General features: G+C 64.1%; 3 protein-coding genes and 1 long non-coding RNA gene across 12 annotated transcripts; 1 reads left to right on the top strand and 3 right to left on the bottom strand.

Annotated features, from left to right (window-relative positions):
* The first annotated feature begins 77 nt into the window (after positions 1–77).
* POLR2L (RNA polymerase II, I and III subunit L) lies at positions 78–2450 on the top strand. Its single transcript, XM_034931888.3, has 2 exons — positions 78–239; positions 2174–2450. Exons 1-2 carry the CDS (start codon positions 145–147, stop codon positions 2280–2282), a joined length of 204 nt encoding a protein of 67 aa, XP_034787779.1. The 5' UTR covers positions 78–144; the 3' UTR covers positions 2283–2450.
* Positions 208–2240, bottom strand: LOC134731177 (uncharacterized). The gene is made up of 3 exons (XR_010113306.1): positions 1935–2240; positions 1078–1179; positions 208–437 (listed from the first exon to the last, which is right to left on the bottom strand). It is a non-coding gene; the product is annotated as an uncharacterized LOC134731177 (long non-coding RNA).
* A 374-nt stretch (positions 2451–2824) lies between the features above and the next one.
* Positions 2825–9753, bottom strand: CD151 (CD151 molecule (Raph blood group)). Of its 4 annotated transcripts, XR_010113305.1 has the most exons (10): positions 9616–9753; positions 8081–8142; positions 6507–6597; positions 6218–6409; positions 5814–5888; positions 5303–5407; positions 5039–5197; positions 4630–4716; positions 4291–4525; positions 2825–3000 (listed from the first exon to the last, which is right to left on the bottom strand). XR_010113305.1 is itself a non-coding variant. In XM_063608017.1 (9 exons), the coding sequence occupies exons 3-9, from the start codon at positions 6588–6590 to the stop codon at positions 4466–4468; spliced, it is 762 nt and encodes a 253-aa protein (XP_063464087.1). In that variant the 5' UTR covers positions 6591–6597; positions 8081–8142; positions 9616–9753; the 3' UTR covers positions 3827–4465. The 4 variants fall into 4 exon arrangements, 3 of the variants coding, with proteins under 3 accessions (XP_063464087.1, XP_034787770.3, XP_063464088.1); XM_063608017.1 differs by lacking the exon at positions 2825–3000 and having other exon boundaries at positions 3827–4525; XM_034931879.4 differs by lacking the exon at positions 2825–3000 and having other exon boundaries at positions 3827–4525; positions 9620–9729.
* Positions 9754–10657: 904 nt separating this feature from the next.
* On the bottom strand, positions 10658–15465 carry CRACR2B (calcium release activated channel regulator 2B). 6 transcript variants are annotated; one of them, XM_034931875.3, is made up of 9 exons: positions 15339–15465; positions 13872–14069; positions 13681–13792; positions 13104–13284; positions 12512–12658; positions 12307–12394; positions 11931–12023; positions 11349–11778; positions 10658–11109 (listed from the first exon to the last, which is right to left on the bottom strand). In XM_034931875.3, exons 2-9 carry the CDS (start codon positions 14034–14036, stop codon positions 11102–11104), a joined length of 1224 nt encoding a protein of 407 aa, XP_034787766.1. In that variant the 5' UTR covers positions 14037–14069; positions 15339–15465; the 3' UTR covers positions 10658–11101. The 6 variants fall into 6 exon arrangements, with proteins under 6 accessions (XP_034787766.1, XP_034787765.1, XP_008965339.1 ...); XM_034931874.3 differs by lacking the exon at positions 15339–15465 and adding an exon at positions 15185–15306; XM_008967091.4 differs by lacking the exon at positions 15339–15465 and having other exon boundaries at positions 11349–11420; positions 11612–11778; positions 13872–15270.
* Between the last annotated feature and the right edge of the window lie 1922 nt (positions 15466–17387).

Raw genomic sequence — 17387 nt, 5'->3', positions numbered from 1 at the left:
GGGGCCGGTGGAGGGACGGCCGGAGCAGCGGAGAACGAGCGGAGCCGATCCTCCCGCAACAGTGGACGCGCCCGGGGCGGGGCCTGGGGGGGGTTCTTCGCGTGCGGCCGGGCCGGGCCGGGCAGTCTGGGACGCGCCGCCGCCATGATCATCCCTGTACGCTGCTTCACTTGTGGCAAGATCGTCGGCAACAAGTGGGAGGCTTACCTGGGGCTGCTGCAGGCCGAGTACACCGAAGGGTGAGGCGCGGGCCGGGGCTAGGGGCTGAGTCCGCCGTGGGGTGCGGGCCGGGGCTGGGGGCTGAGTCCGCCCTGGGGTGCGCGCCGGGGCGGGAGGCGCAGCGCTGCCTGAGGCCAGCGCCCCATGAGCAGCTTCAGGCCCGGCTTCTCCAGCCCCGCTCTGTGATCTGCTTTCGGGAGAACGTTATCCCCTGAAGTCTGGGGAAGAGAACGGAGTTGGGCTTCAAACCAGTGGTGTCCTGGGGATTCTAGGTGGCCTGGCGGGTCGCAGGCGTCTTGTCACCCGCAGTAAAGCCCTTGGCCTCCGCCCTATTTTCCCGTCTCTGCCCCCAGGCCCACCCCATGTCCTGCAAACCTCGCTGCAGGACGGGCGGGCGCGGCGGCTGACATCTGTAATCCCAGCAGTTTGGGAGGCCGAGGCGAGAGGCTTGCTTGAGCCCAGGAGGTCGAGACCAGCCTGGACAACCTGGGGAGACCCTGATCTCCAGAAATTTATTTTATTTTATTTTTCTTTTTTGAGACGGAGTCTCGCTCTGTCGCCCAGGTTGGAGTGCAGTGGCGCGATCTCGGCTCACTGCAACCTCCGCCTCCTGGGCTCCAGCAATTCTCCTGTCTCAGCCTCCCGAGTAGCTGGGACTACAGGCGTGTGCCACCACGCCCGGCTAATTTTTGTATTTTCAGTAGAGATGGGATTTCGCCATGTTGGCCAGGCTGGTCTGGAACTCCTGACCTCAGGTGATCCACCCGCCTCGACCTCCCAAAGTGCTGAGGTTACAGGCGTGAGCCACCGCGCCTGGCTCTCTTATCTTTTTAATTCGCCGGACATGGCGGTGCACACCTGTGGTCCCAGCTACTTGGGAGGCTGAGACGAGAGAATCGCTTGAGTCTGGGAGGCAGGTGGAGGTTGCAGTGAGCCAAGATCACGCCACTGCACTCCAGCCTGGAAGAGAGAGTGAAACTCCGTCTCACGCACACACACACACAAAGAAATGCAGGGTAGACTTGCTGACCACCCTCATCAGGCTTTGTAGGGGAGGCGTCTTTCTCCTGTGCTTGTCCCTTGGTGCTGCTGTCACCACTGTGCCTGAGTCTCGGTGCCCCCCTCTGGAGTCTGACCCTCGCCCACTGAGTCTTGGTCACATGTGAAGCCCTTGGCTTGTGTGCGCCAGCCTGCCATCCGCACTTGGTGCAGCTTGCTGGACAAACGAGGAAAGCGAGTGGGCTGCTAGACTGAGTGGCTGGCGGCCTGTCCAGACCCTTTCCCGGGATAGGAACGGCAGGGGCCTCCCATGTGGCCTCCCCTTTCCCAAGCTTCTGTGTCTCTGCACATTGGAGCCATCGGTGTGGGAGTTTTCTGGAGGTCTTGAGGGTGACTGGAGCTAGGTCCCAGGGAAATGAAAGCTTCTAATTGGCTTGGGAAGTGGGAGAGGTGGCTCCGTGGAGAAGCAGTCTCTCTCTGATGGAAGGAAGCAGAGGTGAGGAAAGACCCCACAGCGGCAGAGCAGGGTTTGCTCTGGCTGGGGTGGGGGTGAACCAGCTAAGGGCAGGCCCCTGGAGAGCTACCCTGCCGTGGCCAGTGCTGGATGAGGTGGCTGCACATCAGCACCTTGGTGGCCTTGGTTTTCTAAGCTCCCCGCAATTACTTCGTTTTCGTTTCATTTACATTTCTTACATATGTTATACACACACACGTACAGCCAGAGTAGGTGGGAGAGGAGGCTCCTCACGCTCCACCCAGGGTTCTGGGCATTTCCAGGTTACTCCAGCCAGGATCATACTGCTAGATCTCAGCTTCTGATCCGGGTCAATCTGTTCGCCTTGCCGGTGGCGGGGGGGTGAGGCCAGCAGGCAGTGAGAGGCAGGTTGGATGTGGGCTCCAGGCCTTTGCAGACCGTAGAGAACTCAGTTGGCCTCTGCTCCTCCCCTCGACACAGGGATGCGCTGGATGCCCTGGGCCTGAAGCGCTACTGCTGCCGCCGGATGCTGCTGGCCCACGTGGACCTGATCGAGAAGCTGCTCAATTATGCACCCCTGGAGAAGTGACCACGCTGGAACCCACCCACCCGCTGTGCTGACCATGGACCCTGAGCGTCCTGCCCCGAATTCACGAGGCTGAGGCATCCGGGAGCTGGCGTAATGCCTGGCCGCAGCGTGTGTGTATCCCATACCCCACTCTGGAAGGAACCATCCAGTAAAGGTCTTTCAGAACCACCAAGGTCCCAGCCCTCACTAGGATGTCAGGAGCCAGGTCTAGGCCCAGCTCTCACACTGTGGCAGCCCAGTGAAGCAGACTGGGCCATGAACTCTCCTAGCCCTGGGGCCAGCCTGTTCCACAGGCACCCCTGCAGGAGGCGCTGCCAGGAGAGCCTTCCATCTCGGGGCTCTTTGAGGTTCCCTCCTTCTGGGTGTTCTTCAGGCTGAGCAGAGAGGCTCCTGTACCCTCTCTCTCGGAATCTGAAGAGCCAGATTTAGGCCGGGCAAAGGGGCTCACCCCTATAATCCCAGGACTTTAGGAGGCCAAGGCAGGAGGATCACTTGAGTCCAGAAATTCAAGACCCGCCTGGGCATCATAATGAGACCCCATCTCTACAACAAAATTTAATAAATTAGCTGGGCACAGTGTTCACACCTGTAGTCCCCGCCACTCAGGGGGCTGAGGCAGGAGGATCACTGGAACCTGGGAGGTTGCCACTGCAGTGAACTGTGTTTGCACCACTGCACTCCAGCCTGGGCAACAGAGTGAGACTCTGTCTCAACACAACTATGAAAAAGAAGAGAGAAACACATCTTCTGGGGCCCAGTCTCTGCTGTGGTCAGGGCTGCCAGTACCTGCTGGCCCCTGCCCACTGCTGCCTGTCCCTGAGCGTCCCACCCAAGCCCAGCAGGGAGGGCGGGCCTTAAGACGCTCCTAGCTGGGTTGGGAGGTGGCCCTAAGGAGGCCCTGCTGTCCAGGCAGTGCTGCCAGCAAGCACCCCAGGTCAGATGTCCCTGCTGCCCAGATATCTGGCGTGGTGTCCTCTGGTAGGGGAGAACGGGTCTGCCTGAGGGTCTACAGTTCTGAGCCTTAAGGACAGGAACCTGGGCAGTGGGGGGGCACAATCAGTGACCGAGCCCTGGCTCCCATCTCCAGGGTACCTCTGCCAGACACCAGGCTCTGGTACCTCCTACCCTCTGGCCCCCAGCAGGACCTATAAGCTCCTCCATGTAAACCCCCTCACCCTACTGCCCCCACCCCACCTGCCTGACACCTCTTACCTGGGCATGGCCCCCAGTCTGCACCCTTCCCACGTCTGCTCCCCACCATGGCCAGAAGGGTTTTGGAAACCATTTTTCCTCTCCCCCAGGGGCTCTGAACACACCATCTCACCATTTAGGAACATGTTCAGTTCTTTCTGCTGAGGCCTGTGCTCAGCTGTCCCTGGCATCAGACCTCCCTTCCCTGGAGCCCCATGGAGGGTGTGTCCTCCTGGCTCTGCCCTTCTTTGTCCTGACACTGGGCGGGGCGGGGGGTGGGTCTGTCTGCCCTGCTGGATGCGAGGGCCCTGAGAACAGACCACCATCTGTTACCAGCACAGCTAGCTCGTCCATCTGCTCTACAAGTGTTTATTGAGCACCTGTATGTGGCAGAGATGGTTGTAGGCATCTGGGTACAGCAGTGAACAAAACCAGGAAGCCCCTGCCCCGCAGAGGCACATGGACAGGGCAGTGCACAGTGACCACGTGGCATTTCGGGTGGTGGTGACCGCAGTGGGGAAGACAGCAGGGGCGCTGTCGAGGGAGACGAGGGCTGGGTGGGGAGGGGCAGAGGCCCAGGCCCAAGGGTCAGAGCTCACCTGGCTTCCCCAACTGGGATGGGGCCATGTGGCTGCAAGGCAAAGCCCCAGTTCCTGAAGGGCCTGGGGTGTGAAGGGTTTCTCCCCCTGCTGGGAACACTCGGCCTTGCGCCACTCAGCAAGGCCCCTTCCAGCCTGCATCTGACCACCAGGCAGAGAGTATGTCCGGGGAGCCCCACAAAACACCCCCCAAACTTCGCCCCGCCAGCCCCCCTCACCTCCCCTGCTGGGTGTTGGTGCGCAGCAAAAGGCACTTGAAGCTGCCTCTGAGGTTGGGGTCCCCAGAGGTTATGGTGATGGCACAGGGTGGGTGTCATCAGGGAGCCCAGCGCCTGGTACTCAGTGGTCTCAGCTCAGTAGTTGGGTGCAGCAGCAGCAAGGCCCAAGGCAGGGTCAGTAGTGCTCCAGCTTGAGACTCCTGTACAGGCAGCACGTGAAGATCATGCCAAAGACCTGTGTGCAGAGCCGGGCGGGCGTAAGCAGACGTCATGGGGCCACCAGCCACCGCCCTGCCCCGTGTCCCCAACAAGATGACCGCCACCCCCATGTGCCCTCACCTGCACACAGGCAATGCCGATCCCCACAGCCCCAATGACCCTCAGGTGCTCCTGGATGAAGGTCTCCAACTTGGTGATGCAGCCGCCCTGCGGGGCGCGGATGGGTGTTGAAGGCGGGCCCAGGGGGCACCTCCCACTGGCCCCTACTGCCTCCAGCCTCCAGGGTGTGGCCAAACCCACCCCTAGCACCTAGGCAGCCAGGCCACCAACAGCTCAGCCAGCCACTGGGCTGCCCACCCACTTCCTCGTAGATATTGGAGGTGTGGTCTCACTGCCCACATCCGGCCACTGGGGTGACCCTCCACCTCCTGGTAGATATTGGAGGCGTGTCCCACTGCCCACAGCCAGTCACTGGGGTGCCCCCCCCCACCTCGTAGACACTGGAGGCGTGATCCCGCTGCACACCCACCTCCACCTTGTAGATGTTGGAGGCATGGTCCCGCTGCCCACAAAGAGCCACCACCGTCTTGCAGCAGCTGTCGGGGACCACGCGGCCACCGGCCTCCTGTGAGCGGATCCACTCACTGTCTCGCCAGTCCTGTGAGTTGTTGCTACCACAACAGTGGAACTGCATCAAGAACAAGGCTGGGGGTGAGACCTGGGGCCAGAGGCTCCTGCAGAGGTCCAGGGAGGCCCTGGGGATGCACGCGCCCTCCCAGCACCACCCACCCACCTCCTGCTGCAGCTGGTCCACAGCGCTGGTCACAGCCTCATGGCCCGGCTGGTGGTAGCGCTTGGTCATGGTGTCCTTCAGGTTCTCCTTGAGCTCCGTGTTCAGCTGGGGTTGGGGTGCAGGAAACTTCAGCCTCAGTCTAAGACCTTCCAAGGTGGGGCTGGCAGAGCCCCAGGATGGCCGGCAGGGAGGCCCAGGGCCCGGCTCAGAGCCACAGGGAAGGGCTGAGGTCAGACCTCGGCATGAGGGGAGGTTGGGTGGTGCCAGGACCGTCACCAGGGTGACAATGAAGTGCGGCAGAGGCAGAGAGGGCTTCTGGATCCCCTGGACACCTGCCTGACCCCATGTGCCCCTGCAGAGACCTAGACCCCATCTCCAGGGCCCAGTGGCACGTTGGTTAGCTCTGGGACCATGGGGGTGGGGGTTGGGGCTAGCCACGCGTGTGCATCTGTGTGTGTCCGCCCCGCCTGTGCATGTCTGTGTCTCTGAATGGCCTGCCCAGGCCCCTCACCTGCTGGTAGTAGGCGTAGGCGAGGATACCAGCGATGATCTCCAGCAGAAAGATGATGAGGAGCAGGATGAAGTACTGGGGGGGGCAGCACAAGGGCACCCTTGTTCTGAGGCCTAGTGCCTAGACCTAGTGCACCTCAGAGCAGAGTCCCCACCCCGGCTCCCCAGGCTCCAGGTGGGGGCTGAGGGGCGGCCACCCTCCCTGAAGCTTTCTTGCGGAGCTGGTGTCTTCCCTCAGCTGGTCCAGCGGGAACGTGGGGACCCACAGGACTAGGCAGGTGTGGAAGGACCGTGACCCCCCCCCCCCCAGGTGAGCACAGCAAGGCACAGGTTCAAAGCCTGCAGCGACAACCTCCTTGGGCCCATCTGCACCACCCCCACCCCGTGGCCCTGCGCCCTCCTGACCAGGCGCAGCAGGTTCCGACGCTCCTTGAAGGTGGCGCAGCAGCCCAAGACCCCAGTCACCATGACGACAGTGCCCGCCACCACCAGGATGTAGGCTGTGGCCAGGTAGGTGCCTGAGGCCAGCAGGCTGATGTAGTCACTCTTGAGGGCCAGCGTCCAGATGCCCACTGCCATGACAGCCAGGCCAGCCAGCTACAAGCAGTACACAAAGGTCACCGCATCTGCCCAGGTCTGATGGTGGCCCGGGAGGGGTGGGGGTGGGGGTGGGGGCAAGGCGACCCCTCCTCACCCAGAAGCAGCAATTGTAGGTAAACAGCAGGTACTTGAGGCAAACGGTGCCACATGTTGTCTTCTTCTCGTTGAACTCACCCATCCTGCGGCTGAGGAGGCAGGGGAGGGGTCAGCGGGGCCACAGCACCAGGCCCCTGACTGGGGGACGGATAGGAGGGGACACAGGGCCAGGCGCGGTGGCTCACGCCTGTAATCCCAGCACTTTGGGGGGCCAAGGCGGGCAGATCACAAGGTCAGGAGATCGAGACCATCCTGGCTAACACGGTGAAACCCCGTCTGTACTAGAAATACAAAAAATTAGCCGGGCGTGGTGGCGGGCACCTGTAGTCCCAGCTACTTGGGAGGCTGAGGCAGGAGAATGGCGTGAACCCAGGAGGCGGAGCTTGCAGTGAGCCGAGATGGTGCCACCACACTCCAGCCTGGGCGACAGAGTGAGACTCCATCTCAAAATAAATAAATAAATAAATAATAAAAAGAGACTAGCAAATTAACCCAAAGAAAGTAGAGGAAAGGAGTCCAGGTGCGGTGTCTCATGCCTATAATGCCAGCACTTTGGGAGGCCAAGGCAGGTGCAATCACTTGAGGTCGGGAGTTCACAACCAGCCTGGCCATTGTGGTGAAACCCCATCTCCATCAAAAATATACAAAAATTAACTGGGCGTGATGGTGGGCGCCTGTGGTCCCAGCTACTTGGGAGGCTGAGGCAGGAGAATGGCGTGAACCCGGGAGGCGGAGCTTGCAGTGAGCCGAGATGGTGCCACTGCACTCCAGGCTGGGCGACAGTGAGACTCCATCTCAAAAAAAAAGAAAAAAAAAAAAAAAAGAGGGGACACAGATGCCCAAGCCAGCCCAGAAGTCGGGGCAGAGCCAGCCACTGTCCTGGGAGGCCTGTGAATGAGCCCCTGTGGGAACAGGACGTGTCACTTCCTAGCGACTCAGGAGCCCTGACAGCCAGGACAGACCCCTGGTGCCCACAGACAGGACAGGGGTCATGGAGGACCTCCCGCCATCACTGCTGACTCACCCCTGCTGGCGGCCGGGGGAGGAAGCCCTAGCGGGTACCTCCGGTGAGCTCATGCCAGCCTGCCAGCTCCCCACGGCATTCCTGGGGCCGCACGTCACAGGCTGGCAGGAGCCTACGGGCCTGCAGTAAGGGCGGAGGAGGCCACTCAGACAGCAGAGGGGTAGGGGCTCAGACAGGCCCCAGCTCAGCCCCTTCCTAAGCTCTCCAGGCCTGTTTACGGTCTGTTAAAGGGCAGCCCTTCCTTCATCCTGGCCGGGGTGGGGAGAATGGAGCGTGGAGGCAGGTGGAGCCTGGCAGACTGGGAGGGTTTTTCCTGGACAGGCGACCCACACCAACCCGAGGGGGTAGCACAGACAGGCTATGCCCCTCCCCAGATGCCCCGTGCCCGCCCGACATGCAGCAGTGGGCAAGCTGTGAGCATGGGGAAGCCAGGGAGGGCGTGGGGTGCAGACAGCAGCTGAGCGCCCTGGGCCACGTTTCCAGACAGCACAGCCAGGTCTGGACTTTCGCCGCCCCGCCTGCTCTGCCCCACCCTGGCCAGCACTCACCAACCGGGCTGGAAACGACTCCTCTGCAGGACAGGTGGACAGAAGCTCCCCAGGACTCTAGGCTAGAGGAGCAAGGACATGTCAGGTCACAGGTTACAGGTCTGGCCCAAGGGCCAGAGTGGGCCGGGTTCATTCTGGAGGCAGAGAGAGGAGTGGCCAAGCCCGGTATTTTAGTCTGGGCTAGGGTGGGGCAAGGCAGAAGACATTTTCTTTTTTTCTTTTTTTGAGATGGAGTTTCGCTCTGTCACCCAGGCTGGAGTGCAATGGCACGATCTCAGCTCACTGCAACCTCCGCCTCCTGAGTTCAAGCAATTCTCCTGCCTCAGCCTCCTGAGTCACTGGGATTACAGGCACCCACCACCACGCCCAGCTAATGTTTGTATTTTTAGTAGAGACAGAGTTTCACCATGTTGACCAGGCTGGTCTCGAACTCCTGACCTTAGATGTTCCACCCGCTTTGGCCTCCCAAGGCAGACGACATTTCGGGACAGTCTGATCCTGGGAGGGACCTCATACCTTCCCCCAGGTGCCCCACTCTTGGCCTTCGCTCCAGACCCATCACTGGACCTTCCCCCACAAACAGCGGCAGCTACAGCCTGGGAAAGAGGCATCATGGAATGGAGCTGGAGGGGGACAGACCTTACCACTGAGCTGAGAGGGGATATTCACCCTCCATGAAGGAGCCGGGGCCTAAATACACGCACGAAGGGTGGCACAGGCAGACCCTGCCACCAGCGGGGGGATGTGTCTGCCACCGATGGGGGGATGTGCGTCTGCCACCGATGGGGGGATGTGCGTCTGCCACCGAGGGGGGGTTGTGTGAGCCCCTCAAGGACCTGCCCCTGGCCTGGCTGTGAGGTCCCAGGCTTTCTGGAGAAGCTGGTTCTGGGCACAGATGCGTCCTCCACCGCGAGGACACAGGCGACCCGCTGAGGAGTGGCCCCTCTTCCCAGGAATGCCTGGTCCCTCTGAACCCCCTGGGAAAGGGCCTTCCAGAAATAGCTGTCTGTTCCTGCACCAGGCCCCTGGGCGGCCCGCGCCCTATCAGGGGAAGCCCCAGTCAGGGGGACCTGGGACTCCGCGCCTGCCAAGCGTCCCCGGGGCACTGCAATGAGGTCACCGCCGCCGCCGACCCCGCCCGGCGCGGCCAATGGCGCGCCCACTTGCACGCGGGCGGGGGCTGCTGCGGGCGGAGGGAAGACTGCCGTGTCCAGGGACAATGAGCAGGGTGTCCAGGCTGCGCGTCCCGGGACCCCTGGGCCGAAGGGGGCCGTCAGGCCGGTCCAAGGACCCGGGAGGCGCCTCTCCTTCCCGCTGCGCCTCCCCTACCCGCCCGGAGTCCGCCTCCCGCGGAAGGGCAGGCGAGGGAGCTGGGCCAGGCGGTGGGTGCGGCCTCCCGGAACCTCCCGGCGCCTGCGGCTGGGCCTCCGGGACTGGGGCGCGCAGGGCCTTCGGCCCCCTCGCGTCCCTCGCGCCCCTCGCCCCCCTCGCCCCCCTCGCCCCGCTCGGCCGAGCTGTCGTGGCCGCGCACTCACCTACCACGCGTCCGAGTCCAGGCCCTGGCGGCGGCGGCAGCTGCGGGGGCGGTGGCTCCCAGCGCCGAGAATGCGCGGCCCGGGGCCTACGAGGGGGACGCCCCGCCCCGCCCCGCCCCGCCCAGGCCCCGCCCCGGCCTCAAGCCCCTCCCGCGGCGGCGGGCGCTCGGCAGGTCTGAACCCGCGTGGGTGTAGGCGCTGGGGGTCGACCTGGCACTGCGGAGGCCGGGTGAGCTGCAGCCCTGGGGGCGCCAATAGCCCAGCAAGGGCCCATCCCGTCCAAGGACAGAGGAGCTGGGCGGGAGGCGGGCCCGGAGGTAAGACGGCCACCAGCCTAGCCAGAGGCCCTGGGCTGTGGCGACCCGGCCCTCCTCCGTGCCCAACCCCCATCTCTTTCTCCTCACCCAGGAACCGCCCAGAGGCTGCAGGGGTCGGCAGAACGCATGCCGGCCTGGGGCAGGGGAGGGCCTAGCGCTGTGGGCAAATGCGGGAGAAGGGCTACTGTACGTGCAGTGTGGACAGCCTGGAGACCCGGGCAGGCCTGGGGTCCCAGCGAGACATACCCATGGGGTCCTGGGGGGCCCATGCCCTCCAGACTGGAAGGGACCACTGGGAGCGGTGCGAGGAGGTGAGGGACGAAGGGCAGGGCCGGCCTAGGGCTGCACCAAGACGCCAAGAGTGGGAGTGAGGAAGGAGGGGGCTCCCCACCCACCAAGCTCATTCATCACAGCCACAGGGGAGGAGCAGCATGGGAGGGGGTGGCCGACTGAGGCCGGGAACCTGCCCGGCCTCCCTGGCGAGACAGTGGGGAGCCCTGATCCACACACTGGCGAGGGCCCCGAGGGGCTCCAGCCTTGATGGGTAGTGTGAGTTTGGGGCATGACCAGGGACACAAGAGGACACGCAGGACCTCAGCCCCATCGCCACAGGCCCGCGCTCCCTGTATTCACCCACACAGCACGCGTGCACGGGTGCCCACCTCATCCATGTGGCACACACAGGCTGTGGCTCCCAGACACACGGAAGGCCCAGGAGGACGCAGTGCAGTCAGTGGGTTTTATTTGACGAGGGGGTTTTCTGCTGAACTGAGATGGGGTTGATTGAACGGGGACAGAGCGAAGACTGGCAGAGGGCACACACGGGACCCTGGCCACTCCCGGGACCCTGACCACTCCTAGGCTAGGTCCTTCATGTCTTCAGTCAGGCGAGCCTGGGGCCCCCTGGGGAGAGCCTGCATCCTGAGTGGGCACCCCCGACCCATGACAAGCCTCCTGCAAGGGCAGCTTCTAGCTCATGGTCCGTGAGTCACTCGGGGCTGGTCACCGGGCACTGGGAAGGTGGCCAGAGCCGCGTCTGGGGGGCCGAGCCCAGCAACAGCAGCAGCAGCAGGTGGGCCCAGGCAGGCGGGCTGTTGTCAGAGCCTTCCTGCAGCTGCTGCCCGCCCGCCTGGCCTCGCAGGTGTCCCTGTCATCCCGCAGCCGTGTATTCAGCTCCCTAGGAAAGGAGGAGTCCGACACTGAGAGGGTCTGAGGGAGCTCAAGGTGGGGGGAGGCGAGCTCCGACTCCCCTCAGAGGGAAGAGAGGTGTCTGGCTGAGGCTGCAGCGTGAGGGGTGAAAGGCAGGCGTAAGGAAGGACTTCCAATGGAGTAGAGCGACAGCCAAGAATGTTGGGGAGCTGGGAGCCCCCAAGCTCCGCTGAGCCCATTCCCTCTCGGGCCTCAGCCTGACCGTACCTGAGCAGCTCCAGTTGCCGTAGCAGGCTGACTTTCTCTTTCTGCATGTTCCTGGAGACGGCGACCACGTCTCTGTGGATGGGAGGTGGTGACCCGGCTGCAGGAAGGCTCCTTGGGGAGCCCCAGGACCCCCTAGAAGATCCTCCCTCCCACGGGGCGGGCCCGGGACTTGAGATGGGGATGAAAGTGGCCCAGACCTGAGCGCCCGTCGGCCCCGCCCCCGGGACACGCACCGGGGCCCGCCCAGCCCCGTCCCACGGCACCGTTGGGTTTGCTCCTGGCGGCCTCGTGCTTCGCTCTCCAGCCTGCGGATCTGCTCCTGCGCCCCCTCCAGCTGCGTTCGCAGCGCCTCGTGCGCCCGCCACAGCTGGGAGTTCTGGGCCTGTGCCTCCAGGTGCTCCGCAGCCTGGGCGTGCAGCTGCTGCTCTAACTGGAGGGTGGAAGGATGGAGACCGGCGAGGAACGCCCCCTCTTCCCCGGGGTGCTGCGCGTGCCCCAGGCTCCCGACAACCCGGGGACGCTAAGGCACAGGGGGAGAGTGCACGGGTGACCGTGGGGACAGGGCAGGGGCCGGGTGCTCACCTCCCGCTGCCGCAGGCACGCGCGTTCCAGGTCCTGCTCGCGGCTCTGCAGCTCCAGCTCCAGACGGCTTCTCCGCTCCCCGCGGGCGAAGTTCTGGGACGCACGGAGGACCACTGAGCCTCCGCCGGCCACTCGGCCATGCAAAAGAGGTACACGGAGGGCCAGGGGCTGGGAGTGGGCCAGGGCGGAGCGGGGTCGGGTGGAGAAGACCGGACGGGAGTGATACGTGAGGCCCAGTGGGATCTCCTCGGGCTGAGGGCAGCCTGGACCCGCGGAGGTGGGGCCGTCGGGGAGGGATTAATTCAGAGAAGGCGGAGCCAGGGAGGCCAGCGAGGTGGGATTGGGCCTGGCGGGAGGGGCGGAGCCCGAGGCCCACCTGACTCGGCGGGCGCCGGCTCTGCTCCCGAAGCTGCTCCGTCTCCTCGTACAGAGCGCGCACCTCCCTCTCGTGCTCGCTCTCGCGCCTTCGGGGGACCGGGCGACCCCGGATGAGAACTTGCCAGCGCTACAGCCCCCTGGCACCGCCTCTGCTGCTGCCCTGAGGCCCTCCATTGGCCCCCAGACCCCACCCCGGCCCTCACCTCCGCAGCGCCTGCTCCAGGCCGTCGCGCTCCCGGGCCGCCTCCTCCAGGCAGGCCGACGCGCGTATCAGAACATCCTCGAAAAAGCTCAGCAGCTCGGGGCGCTCGCGCTGCAGCCTGGCCCAGAGCGTCCTCACAGCCCGCTGCCTGGAGGGCGGGCGGGAACTGAGGCTGGAGCTGGCAGAAGCGGGAAGCAGGCTTCCCTCCGCCAACAGCAAACCCTTAGGAGACTTCTTCGCCCCTGGGCAGGACAGGAGCACTTGCTGCGTGCAGGGCATCCCTCCCGTGAGCGCTTTCGCCCCTGCCCGGCGTGCGTGGTCGGTGAGGTGTGTGTACCCTGGGCAGTGCCGGTATGTGGCCCCGCGCCCGGCGCTGCCCCTCCTCCCTGCAGCCCTGGCTGCTGCCTCATGAAATGCAAATTCTGCGGGAAATCATGCCGGGTCCCTCCCAGGGAATCGCAGCTGACGCTAGGCTGGGCCTGATCCGGCCTAGAGACCCTGTGCAGAACCAGCACTCGGGTGACAAGGGCAGACAGCATGCAGGCAGAGAAACAGCAGACGGGGCAGTGGGAGCGGGGCCAGCGCCGACTCACTCGCCCAGGACCGGAGCCACCCCCAGCTGCTCCAGCACAGTGTGGAATCGCTCCTCCTCTTCCTCCTCCTCATCCAGAGAGCCCGCCGTGCCCTGCACGTCGAGCCCGCCCGACTCAAAGGTCTCCTCGGGAGTCCTGCAGGGGTTCGCTCCCTGGGCTGACGCCACCCCCACAAACATCCCTGCGGGCATGGAGCGAGCGATTACCAGGGCTGTGGGTCGCCACCGTGGCTGTGTCCCCGTTCACCCTCCCAACGAGTATCCTGCCCTCTCTCAGGGCCCAGTTTCCTGTTTTTCTTCCTTATTCTGGTCCTATTGGCCTGGAAACAAGAGGTGACAGGCCGGCTCCCAGCCCTACCGGAGCTTAGCACAGGAGAGGAGCTGGGGGCCAGGAAGGTCAGCTCCACACACTCCACCGCAGCTAGGAGCCCCCAGGCGCAAGTGCGTGCAGACAAAGCACGGGCCCTGGAGGGAGGAGGACGAGAGGCACCGGCAGCCCTCAGGGCGCCACAAGTGCCAGGCCTCCTGATCAGGCCTCCAGCTCTGGGCAGTGGGGGATAGGCAGGCCACAGGCTCACCCAGGCCCAGGCAGAACTCCCTGGCGGTGAGGAAGCCAGTGTGAGCCTGGTCCAGACTTTCAAACACAGCCTCCAGCTGCTCTGGCGTGAGGGGCAGGTCGCTCTGGAGACCCTGGTCGGGGAAGGAGAGCAGAGATGAGCCGCTGCGGTCAACCCAGGGCCAAAGCAGTCTCTTGGGGCGGGGGACTCACCTGCAGGTCGTGCTTGGTGATGAAGCCCTTAGCCTCCTTGTCACACAGCAGAAACAGCTCCTCAGCCTGCTCCAGTATTGCAGCCCGAGGCCCTGCAGAGCCCCCCTCGAGTTCCCCCTCCTCCTCCTGGGCCTCATCAGCCCCAGGCTTTCCAGGGCTGGCCATGAGAGCAGGGGGCCTCAGCCTGGCCTTCAGGTGCTGTGAAGCCAAGGGAGGGTCAGAAGAAGTTCAGGAGGGGAGCGGATGGGGTGCAAGTGTGTCTGAAGGCTCAGCTGAGGGCCCTCCCTGCAGCAGGTGGGAAGGTGGGCGGAAGGCAAGGTGGGACCAGGGGGCTGGGGGTGGAAAATGCTGCAGGCTTGGGGTGTCACTGGGGTGGTTGATGTAGGCTCAGGGCCTGTGGGTACTGCCCCAGTGGGTCTGGCATCTCAGGAGGCTAGAACCCAGGAGGGGCTGCCAACTTCAGGAGAGGAGGAGCTGGAGATTATGGCAATCTCAGGGGCCAGTGGAGAAGACCTGGTGATAAGGAAGGTGAGGTCCTGAAAGCTGAGAGGAGCAGGCTTGGGGTCAGTGAGGGAGGAGCCCCTCACACTCTGCAACTGGAGATCTGATCCCAAGTGAGGGCTCAGCCAGTCCTGACGAAGTCCTTAGCCCCTGGCCTGGGCCTGTGTGGCCCAGCCTCATGACAGCTGGCAGGCAGGGCAAACTTCTCCCTCCTGCCCACCGCCCCCTCCCTCCCCACAACTGAGCCCACAGAGTGCAGGGGCAAGGTCCCAGCCTGCGGAGCCCTGCGCCTCTGACGCCCCACTCAGGAACACTTTCAGATTCGAGACCTAACACCCCTGCCCCACAACACTAAGGCCCTTCCCCGTTTCAGAACTCCCTGGGGCCTCCCTTCCCACCTCCTTGCAGGGACGCCCCGCCCCCTAACCAGAGCCACCTGTCCTTCACACAATGTCCTGATCCCGGATTTCCCAAAGCTGCTCCCCACCAACACCCGCCTTCCCCCACCGGGGAGCTGGGATCCTCTCCCCTCACTCTCCACCCAGCGTCCTTCCATGTTCCTTAGCCCGGGCGACCTCCAAAGAGGGCAAGTCTGGGCAGGTGAGAGAAGGGGACACGAGAGGCCAGGGCCATTGCCTCCAGGCCACGTTGTTGTCTCGCCCGCCCTCCGGCTTGCCGGCTAGACCTGAGGTCCACCCCAGCCGGAAGCCGCGCGGCAGCAGGGCCCCAGGGAGGTGGGAGGATGGGCTGGTGGGGTGGGGCGGCCAGCCTCCTGTGCTCCCCGAAACTCTGGGGGACAACCCCGCCCTTACCCCTGCCGCCTTGCGCCCCGAGGGGGTAACCGGAGTTCCCGACCGAGACGCTCAGGTTTGGCGCGGGCCACGGCGGCCCGGAGGGGGTGCCGGCGGCGGGTGCCGGGCGGGCGGCAGTGGAGGGGCCTCAGCGGCGGGACCAGCGGTCGCCTACCTGCGAGTTGCGCCGCCGCACCTGCCGCGCGCCCGGGCCGCTCCTCCCGGAAACGCTGGGCGCGCCCCGCCCCAGCTGGGACCCGGACGGGGCGTAGGGGGCACCGGGCCCGGAGCGACCCCTGCCGCTTCGCAGGCACCGAGACCCCCGCTTGGGCCGGCCCCGGGAGGAGCCACTCTGCGCCGCTGTCGCCTGTCCCCGCCTCTCTGCGCTGCCCCGGCGGCCCGATCCCTGGAGGCTCGAGCGAGCAGTGAAGCAACGATATGTCCCGGAGACCCAGGGACCCCCCGGAGCAGGGACAAGGCTGCGGGGGGCGGGCGCAGACACCAGCGCCTGGGAGGGGCCCCTCCTGTCCGGGGGGAGCCCGACTTAAGGCGCCAAAAAGTGTGCGTAGGAAAAAGCCGGGCAGGAAACAGACCAAATACTTTCAGCGGTTATCTCTAGGGGTGGGGAGCCTTTACTTTCTTCTCTATACTTTCCCGGTTTTTAAACAATAAACATGTAGGCCGGGCGCCTGTAATCCCAGCACTTTGGGGGGCTGAGACAGGGGCAGATCACCTGAGGTCAGGAGTTCGAGACCAGCCTGCCCAACATGGCGAAACCCCGTCTCTACTAAAAATACAAAAAATTAGCCAGGTGTGGTGGTGGGCGCCTGTAATCCCAGCACTTTGGGAGGCTGAGCCAGGAGAATCACTTGAACTCGGGAGGCAGAGTTTGCAGTGAGCCGAGATTGTGCCATTGCACTGGGCGACAAGAACGAAACTCCATCTCAAAACAAAACAATGAACGTGTAATGCTAGAAAATGTTTAACTTAGCAGTATTCAGTGTATATGTACGGGTGAACGAGCTGGGGACTCAGGCAGGTCCCACCTCAGCAGCCCCTCCTGGCTCTCCTTCTGGGGCCCAGCCCTGACTGGGGCTCCCCTTGGGGGAGGACTGGAAGGAGGAGCTGCTTGAGGCCCGAGTGAAACCCTCCTGCGGGGGGAGAAAATTCCACCCCAGACCGAGGAGCCCTCCCCAGCCCCAGCCCCAGCCGGGCCCCTGCACCCACCTGAAGGGCTGGAATCACTGTCCCGCCCGGCAACCCTGGGGGGTACAAGGCCTCTGCTTTCAAGGAAGGGGCCTGGGATCCAGCCTGCGACCCAGCTGAACCACAAAAGGCTGGGCTTATAGGACAGGACCTTGAGACCAAGGGGGGTGGCCTCTGGCACAGGCACACCAGGGACCTGCCTGGCCGGCTCGCCCAGTCCCAGATCCCAGAACCAACCGTTATTGTTGGCAGGGGGCTGCCACCACAGCCACCCCACGCCTTCTGGGAGGAGCAGGTGGGGGCTGGCTCCAGCACCCTCAGGCCATGGGGCCTTTTTGGTTGCCAAGGAGGGCTGGCCTTCTCCCCTCATGGCCTCCCTGCCATGAAGAGGATGCCCTCAGGAAACCACTTCCCCAGCACAGGGCTGAGTCCCCTTCAGCTAGGACCTCACCTGCCTCCATAGCCCAGCCCTGCCCTGTGTACTGGCAGGAGGCTGGGCAGGGGAACAAGAAGGTATGTGCACCAGGCCAGAGAGGCTTGTGAGGGTGGGGGGACAGAGAACTTTGGGCCAAACGCCCAAGTGGAGCAGGGGCCCAGCTTTCCCAGGTCCCCTGTGCTCGGTTTCAGGAACCTCAGCCCCCACAGCTGTCCAAGCCCAAAAACAGTCACACACCCCGCTGTGTCACTGTGTGAGGGGAGGGGCAGGCGACACCTTTTGCAAACATTTTCGTTTTTATTTACCAAGAATCTTGGTCCCAAATATTTCCACTGGCCCTCAGAAGGCTGTGGCCAAGGGTCAGCCAGGAGGCTGCTGGGCAAAATTGGGGGGTGTGTGGATGCATCCTAGACAGGGTGGTCGGCAGGAATGCAGCACGTTCATATGTGCCTGTAGGGGGGTGTTCCCAGGCCAGCCTGGCAGGTTCCAAATGCCAGGCCCAGGAGTGCGACGCTGGGAGACCTGGCCTGCAGCTGTGGAGAGGCTGGTCAGCCAAGGTAGGGCCAGACCCTGGCCACCAGG

The sequence above is a fragment of the Pan paniscus genome, chromosome 9 (genome assembly GCF_029289425.2).
Source record: "Pan paniscus chromosome 9, NHGRI_mPanPan1-v2.0_pri, whole genome shotgun sequence".
In the NCBI taxonomy this organism is placed as follows: domain Eukaryota; kingdom Metazoa; phylum Chordata; class Mammalia; order Primates; family Hominidae; genus Pan; species Pan paniscus.
This window is presented reverse-complemented; position numbering and strand designations above follow the sequence as displayed.

Coding starts and splice junctions, on each gene's coding strand:
- CD151 (XM_063608017.1), bottom strand. CDS start 6,590: ATGGGTGAGTTCAACGAGAAGAAGACAACATGTGGCACCGTTTGCCTC. Junction 4,717..5,038: donor CCAACATCTACAAGGTGGAG/GTGGGTGTGCAG, acceptor CGCGCCCCGCAG/GGCGGCTGCATCACCAAGTT. Junction 4,526..4,629: donor TCGGCATTGCCTGTGTGCAG/GTGAGGGCACAT, acceptor CTCTGCACACAG/GTCTTTGGCATGATCTTCAC.
- CRACR2B (XM_055093942.2), bottom strand. CDS start 13,294: ATGCCCGCAGGGATGTTTGTGGGGGTGGCGTCAGCCCAGGGAGCGAAC. Junction 11,779..11,930: donor CGTGCCTGCGGCAGCGGGAG/GTGAGCACCCGG, acceptor TCCACCCTCCAG/TTAGAGCAGCAGCTGCACGC. Junction 11,110..11,348: donor CGGCAACTGGAGCTGCTCAG/GTACGGTCAGGC, acceptor CTCCTTTCCTAG/GGAGCTGAATACACGGCTGC.
- POLR2L (XM_034931888.3), top strand. CDS start 145: ATGATCATCCCTGTACGCTGCTTCACTTGTGGCAAGATCGTCGGCAAC. Junction 240..2,173: donor CAGGCCGAGTACACCGAAGG/GTGAGGCGCGGG, acceptor CCCTCGACACAG/GGATGCGCTGGATGCCCTGG.